This window comes from Sinocyclocheilus rhinocerous, unplaced genomic scaffold (genome assembly GCF_001515625.1).
Source record: "Sinocyclocheilus rhinocerous isolate Xijiao unplaced genomic scaffold, SAMN03320098_v1.1 scaffold364, whole genome shotgun sequence".
In the NCBI taxonomy this organism is placed as follows: Eukaryota; Metazoa; Chordata; class Actinopteri; order Cypriniformes; family Cyprinidae; genus Sinocyclocheilus; species Sinocyclocheilus rhinocerous.
In genome coordinates this window covers 757,841-765,568 of record NW_015659024.1, presented here as the reverse complement: position 1 = coordinate 765,568, position 7,728 = coordinate 757,841, and the positions used below count along the sequence as shown (strand labels likewise).

General features: G+C 38.7%; 1 protein-coding gene across 1 annotated transcript in view; it reads left to right on the top strand.

Moving 5' to 3' along the window:
- Positions 1 to 6,784, top strand: part of syncripl (synaptotagmin binding, cytoplasmic RNA interacting protein, like) — a 34,999-nt gene extending 28,215 nt beyond the window's left edge. Inside the window, exons 11-12 of the mRNA XM_016531849.1 lie at positions 3,549 to 3,909; positions 5,462 to 6,784. Of these exons, the coding sequence (XP_016387335.1) occupies positions 3,549 to 3,909; positions 5,462 to 5,500 (400 nt within the window). The 3' untranslated portion in view covers positions 5,501 to 6,784. The remainder of the gene's footprint in view (positions 1 to 3,548; positions 3,910 to 5,461) is intronic.
- The last annotated feature ends 944 nt before the right edge of the window (positions 6,785 to 7,728 follow it).

The window sequence follows — 7,728 nt, the reverse complement described above, 5'->3', positions numbered from 1 at the left end:
GTTGACAGACGCAGCGTAGCCGTGATCATTTACAAACATTGTTGTATAAACTCTCCCGATTCTTCTGATATAGCTCGTGTGTCGATGATCTCGCCTTCAGTGGGCGATAGCGCGAGGTGAGACATCTTGAGTTGTGTCTGTTGGTGCGTGTGCTCAGGGGGTTGGGTGGGTAACTAGCTCGCTAACTCTGCAGTCTTTGTAGGGAAAGTTCCTGTTGGATTAGATTGAGTACAGCAAACGCATACACGACGGTTTAAAGGTTTCAATAAACGGCACATTTTGATCTGTTTGCGCTGCACGCGAGGTGCCCACAAATTGTATGCTCAACGCACATGATTAACACAATAGCTTTAAGAAACAAACGACAATATGGTGTAATTTTTGCATCTCGGACAGCTCAACCAATTTGGGCACACCCACCAGTAAAAAAAACTAGTATTTAAAAGCAAATATATTGTGATATTTGGCAGAGAGTTTTGGTTATAATGGATGGCGTATTGTTATTAGCCTCTCGTGCAAGTTAGCTAAACAACACGTAAGAATCGTGTGAGGTTTTATTCTCCCCATATATATGTCAGTAAGGTGACATAGACGACTGAATTTACATCTCTTGGTCTTAATTTGAAAACATTATTGCCGTTTGTTCGTGTGCATCGAGAGAACACAATGTCCTGCATGCATGCATTGACTCCAGCTCACTACTAAAATAACATTAAATAGTTAAAATATTCACTTTTCACACATTCACATTTATGCATAGTATTTCATAATCGACTATTAATTGCAGACTATTAAATATGATGCACAACTCTGTGTTTAAGGGGGTGAAAGGTGGGACTCATTCTAGGGTCCCATAGGTCCAAGGGACAGAAGAGTTTCGAAATTTATTTGTAAAAGTTTATTTAAAGCAACATAGCCATTTAAAGCCCTGTTCCAATTAAACAACTGAACCAGAAAAAAAAGGAGTTTTTGCATTTTATTGCATTATATTCGTTCTTCCTTGTAGTCAATGCTGTATGCATGACTTTAATGTGCTTTCCTGTCTTTCAGGTTGTGAGGATGATGGCAGCAGTGCCTCTATCTAGTGCCAGCCTCCTTCCTCTTCTGGAGTGTCTGGAAGATGAAGCAGCCGGGCTGTCAGAGAAGACAGATGCCTACATCACCATCGCAAAGTAAGTGTTAACCTACGGTTCTGGTGTCTGTCTGTGTAGAAGGGTTTTAGTCAAATATATGGATGTCTCCATGATAAAAGCTTATTTAGTGTTGTAGTGATACAGTTTTGTCATGTTTCATATTGCAAGTATTGATCATTGCACATGTATTGTATTGATTATGGTAAACGGAAGCTCAGATGTACTTGCTCGATGCATTAGAACGAACCTCATTGGTTCTTGCGTGTCTAGTGGGCATGCAATTGAGCTGTAACTTTTAAAGGTATTTATAGATCAATCGTGAGACTTTTGTTGTTCTTTTTCTTTCTCTTAGCCGCCTGAATGGAGAGGAGGGGCGTCAGTTTCTGTCTGTAGTTGTAAAACATTTTGCACGTCTAAGTAAAGTCCTTTTGGTAAGTTGGTCTCCTCTGTGGATTACCAGACTCATTCACTGGAACGTTTTGAATGTAACATTTGATTCTTATATTTTTGTGTTGTTGTTTTGTTTTTGTAGTAAGTAAAAATAGGCAGAAGCTATTAATTCAGAAAGCTATGTCTTTGCTGTGTCGTCAGCCCTGCAGATGAATTATGTTTTTCCTTTCAGGTTCATATCTCCAGTGAGAACGAGGAGCTGTGTCAGGCTGCATTGCAGGCTTTGGGATTCTGTGTCTTCCACTCACACATTGTTTCAGTCATACCAGGTATCGAAGTTGTTGAATTCTTCAGTATAATATACTTTTTTTTTTTATTACTTTCCATTAGGGCTGGGCGGTGTGACGGTATATATCGTTACGGCGGAATAAAGTGTTAGAGATCATTAGAGATTATGCTGTATCGTGTATTCCGTGGTATGCAAATATATTTGCGCAACATCGTACTACTTAAGTTATATACACCTTCGAGTGATAAGGAAACATGCATGAATGAGAAAATAAAGAGTGGGACGCATTCGCGCTGACTGATACACACACTCAGAAAGCGCCTCTGTCAGACAGCATGCAATCGCGAATTTGGGGCTTGCATGATGTTTAATAAAGTTAAGCGCAAAAAGCAGTAAAAAAGAACTCAATCCGCTTCTCGCGCTGACTGACACAGCTAAAGCACCTCTCTCAGACAGCATGTGATCACGAAAACAGTTCTCTTTCGTGCTTGAATGGTTAAATATGCACACAGTTATGTCAAAATGCCCGTCGTGTGGCGTATTCCCGTAAACACAGTTGGTTATGTGTTAAATAAACCTAAACAGTTGGGTGAAAACTGGATGTGTATCAGTATATTGGATCCGTGCAGTTGGTCTTAAAGGGACAGCAGTAGTGGTCGACCGATATATCGCCTAGGCCGATATTTAGCTTTTTTTCAAATATCGGCATCGGCCGATATGTTTTTTCTGTTTGGCCGATGCTTTCGAGTCGGGACTTTTATTTTGAAGGCGCTGAGAGCGGCAGCGCCTGAGCACACAGTGCTCACATTCTCCCTCTTGTTCGCTGTTGTTCTGTCTAATACGGATAGAAGTCTGTCTAATAATCCGATAGAACAGTTAAACAAAGTAATTAATGTATACAAAAAGTATTATAATGATTGCTTTTATATTATTAGTAATAGAAAGGCAAACATTATAATACTTTCTCGTTTGCCGTCAGCATTCAGCAAATACGCATTTACTTCATTCAAACAAATCTTTGAATGGCTAATGAAAATGTAATTTCACAAACCTTGCAAACTTAGTCGAATGCAGTTGTGAGATCTTGTGAAGTGTGCATGTGACCTGCGTGATCATGTGTTCTCTGCGTGACTTTCGGTCCGTGCAAATCGAATACTTTAAACATTAAATTCGTGATTTCAAATTATGCTGCGCTTTATGCATTTGCCCACTGCCATATTAATGTTATTTCCACTGTGTGCTGTATGTAAAATGAGTGTTACCTTGGCTTTATTTGAAAAAATATGATTCGCAATGCACACAAACTTCCCAGAATACTGAGTGCCCTGTTGGTTACAGTTTACTTCCTTTTTAATTATATTTTTATTAAATATTTATTTGTGAAAAATACTTTGTCATCTAAATTATAAGTATGTTTATTTTACAAATGTATGTTTTAATCAATTTTCAAAGGATTTCAAATTTCGTAAATATTAATTAAAATAAATACAATTATATCGGCTTTATATCGGCCACCCTGCTTTCCAAGATATTGGCATCGGCTGTCAAAAAAACAATATCGGTCGACCACTATACTATACCGTGAAATAAGTCATACCGTGAAACAGATTTTTGGTCATACCGCTATTACTCTGTATAATGAGAGTTGTATGTCTGTGTTTTAGTGGCTGTTGTGTCTCCTCTTCATGCCCACTTTTCCACAGCTTTACACGCCCATTTCTCTGTGTTTGTTTCAGGTATGATGAATATTATTACTACGGGCCGCCGCATATGCATCCCCCGACGAGAGCAAGAGGACGAGGCGCTAGAGGTTATTCGTATCCCCACGACTATTACAGCTATGAAGATTATTACGATTACTACGGCTATGACTATCACAACTACAGAGGCGGTTACGACGACCCCTACTACGGCTACGATGACTTTCAAGCTCACGTCAGAGGAAGAGGCAACAGAGGAGTCCGGGGCCCCACGCTGTCCAGGGGCCGCGGCTCCACCGCTCCCAGAGGACGGGCCGGTTACTCTCAGCGCGGGGGTCCGGTGCCCAGCCGAGGTGGCCGAGGGTCCAGAGCAGGCCTCCAGCAGAGATGTCGAGTGGTACGTGATGTGTGGGTGGAGCAATCCTGGAGTGTTGGCAGGAGGTTTTGAAGCGCTCTAGGCTAGATGTGCACTCATTTTATTAAGTCAAATTCGACAAAGGACATGGTGATCAAAATACATGTTTTGGCGTTTGTTTTTTCCTTCCCCTCCTTTTCATATTGCTTACATTGCAAGGCACCTTGTGGACGAAACGGACCAAAGGTTTGCACTTTTCTTTCATTCCTGGCAATTAAATTCATAGCACTTACATACACGGATTCATTTTAGACTGCTACATATGCGTTTAATTAGCGCTACTACAGTTGTTGCTTTGTGCACAAAATGTGGATAAACATGAGTGTGACAATTTGTTGTTTTTAATTGAACTTCATTTAGATGAACTGAGATCTTGTAGTCTATGCTGTTTTCTGCACACATTTTCCAGCCACCGTTTAAATGTAATTTTTCAACAACAAAATGGAGTAAAAACATAATTATATCATTAAAAAGTTTATATAAAAACTGCCTTATGTGCTATTTAAATATTTCGTTTTTGAGTGTTGATTGTTAAATTTAATTAATCCGTTACAATTTATTGTTGGTTTTTGGCTAAATGAAAACGTTTTTAGAATGTTTTTTTTTTTTTGATCACTTGTATTTGCTCTGAAATGGTTCAGATTTGTTTTTCCCAATGAGAAGCAGCATTTCACCAAAATACTAAAATACAGCAAAAATCTAGTTACAATTTTTTTTTTTTTACTACATAAACAAGGAAGAATATTTAATCATGTAAATTTTACAGTAAAATAATGTGAAAAAATATCGGGGTAGGAATTAAACTATTTTCACACATAAATTGCTAGTAAATTTCACAGATAATTACAGATCAATGACATGTAATTAAATGGGTAAATTTAAAGTAGAAAAACTGAAATAGTTTTTTCTTGTAAAACGTACTCCAATAATTTATTTACATAATCATTTTTTAGTGTCCAATATTTTACTGCATGAAAAATGCAGCTTTTGAGATATTATGCAAATTACTGAATATGTCTTAATTTGGTTAAATGTAAAATATTCAGTTGAACTGATACACAGAAATAGTTTAAACTTATGCAAAAACAATATTTTTCGGATTTTGCTAGTAAAGTTTAAATATTCGGCTTTTAAAACACCTGTATTAACATTTGCATGCGCTGAAGACAAGGGAGGATTGCAAAACAAGTCTAAAGATGGAAACTGCATGGGCGGAGTCAATGCTTTCGCTGTAATGCATCGCAAAGCCTGTCTGTTATAAATGTAATGATTTAAATGTGAACGTACCAGGTGCACTCCTGCAGCCGGACATGCTCGTGCTTCAGCACATGCATTAATATCAAAGATATTAATTTACAGATTCTGTGCTACTCATTGGCACCGATGTCCTCAGCGTTCTCATTAAGTGGGAGTTTTCCTAGACTTTGGATGATCCATCTCTTGTGCTTTTGTTGTGAAGGTCCTGCATGAACCTGATTATGTACCGCTGCTTGTGTTTGTGTGAATAAAGCATGCATATTTTTTGTTTCACCAGGGAAAGGGGGTCGAGGCTGGTCCTGACCAGGTAGTATGAAGACTGACTTGTTGTATGGGGTTACACCGGATGCTACCAGTGTTCATAAGGTTAAAGCAAACTCAAATGTCCAATGATATTCCAGCCTGTATTGAAGCAAATCTCCTATACTGCCATCCCCGACAAACCATAAGATTTCTCGAGTCGAAACCCCGGACACACAGTTTTTCCCCATTCGGAGCCCGTCTAAATACATCCCCAGTTATATAGTCCATGTCTAAACACGCCACATTATGGAACTGAAGTTCAGACTCTCAAGGATCCCAATACGTCAGATGTGTTTTGCACTTTTTCTTTTTTTTTTACTCCTGTGTTTGAAGTGGCTTGGAGGAGCTTGATGCTGATGTATATTTTTGTGCTAACTACAATGTTGTTGTGGGAATGTCCATGCTAACCTAAAGCGCTTGGATTGGGATTGAGAACATCTGCGGGTTTTTGGTGTAACCGCCTCGCGTGGACAAGTCAGGCATTCCAGGAACGTGGTTCTTTTCAGAACTTGTCTTTTTAAGGGTCGGTTAACTACCTCAGTAAAGAGGATTCAACTACCCTGCCTGTACTGTAAATAGGGACGCGTCGAAGCATAGGAGCAGGGCTTGTTTCTTATGAAAATATGCACAAGGGCAGCAGATATTCTTAATGTAATGTAGTCAATCCGCTGCTGCTCTGACATTGCAAACAGTAAAACTGGGCATGCAAATGAATCTCATGTGATGAGCTGGAACAAGCCCTGCTTTTATCATCCTTTCAACTGAATTAGCTGCCTTGCTGCTTCAGATTATGTAGTTACTGGGTGTATGATTGTATGATAGTTTGGAATAAAATGTTACTTTTGTATTGGCTTAAACTTCACAAATGCATCCGCTGCATTTGCTAAGCCCTGCAGTGTCCTTTTTTCTGCCAACGCCGGGCGGTTCTCGCGAACGCCAGTCGAAGAACATTGAATTGTGTAGTTTTTATAATCAATCATGACTTTAGACGAACAATCGATATTGGTGCTTGCCACTTTCCCGAGCTTGCGTTCGCAGGCAAGAGATGAACTGGTTTTTGTAGAAAAAGGGATACTGCAGCTTCAGTTTATATTCCGTATATAGCAAGCAGGTGACAGAACCATTCAACCGGTTTTGTACACAGTTAACTCCCTCTCGATAAAGATGTAACATTGCAACCTTTTGAAAAGATGTGTGAGCAGTTTTAAACTATTGTTGGTGGCCAACAACGTTTTTGCATTCCAGCAAATAAATTGTTTTATACTGTAAAATGAGGTGAGTGTAACTTATTTTTGTAATAAAGGTTTTGAATTCTATCTTAAAACCTGTTCACTGTCGTAATCTTGTCTTCTGGAAAGATACGAAAATGCTGCCGATTTCTTTTTGTATACAAGTATGATACTTTGGGTTAAAAAAGAGTCAAACTTGTCCACAGGACCAAGACATTTCTACACTTAAAGAAATTTGGTCTAGATTTACTTTGAAGCAATTTTTGCTCATAAATTGCTAGTAAATATGTTTAATCTCTGTAAAATAATTAGGTATTTGTACTGTTTTGATGATGATTATTCATCTCTGTCAGCAAAGGGAAGTCGTGGAAATCTTGAGCACTTGTTGGGATTGTTACAAATTCCATCCACACATACATTGGACACAAAGTGGCTGTATAATAAGTGTTTGCTTTTTAGTGCATAATTGCAATCATACAAGGGTTCTCAAAAAGATCAATGCAAAGATTCGACTAATTCAACACCTATTTAGACTAATTGACCTGTATCTTTCAAACACATTGTCCAATTTTGAGATAGCTACTGGTCTTGATATCGGTCAGACAACGTGTGAAAATTTTCAAGGAGTTCATTAACAAAATTTATATTCTTAGAACTAGTATTCTGCCTCCAGACTCTATCCTTGATTATATCATCCCACCCTCATTAGTACATTATATAAATGAGTTTAAACTGATATCATTACCTGATTTGGTGGACTTAGTTTGCCATATGAAGCCCACTCAGTGTTCTTTGGACATTGTTCCTCCACGTCTCCTTACTCAGGTATTGGACGTGGTTGGCCTAGATCTTTTGTCAATAGTGAACTACAGTTTGCTGAGTGGTGTTGTGCCATCCTGCTTTAAGCATGCGGTGGTGCAACCTCTTTTTTTGAGGGTTGTCTTTCAACAGCTTTCTACTCATTTAAATGGAAATGGTATTTTTGATAAGTTCCAATCAGGATTTAGGGCAC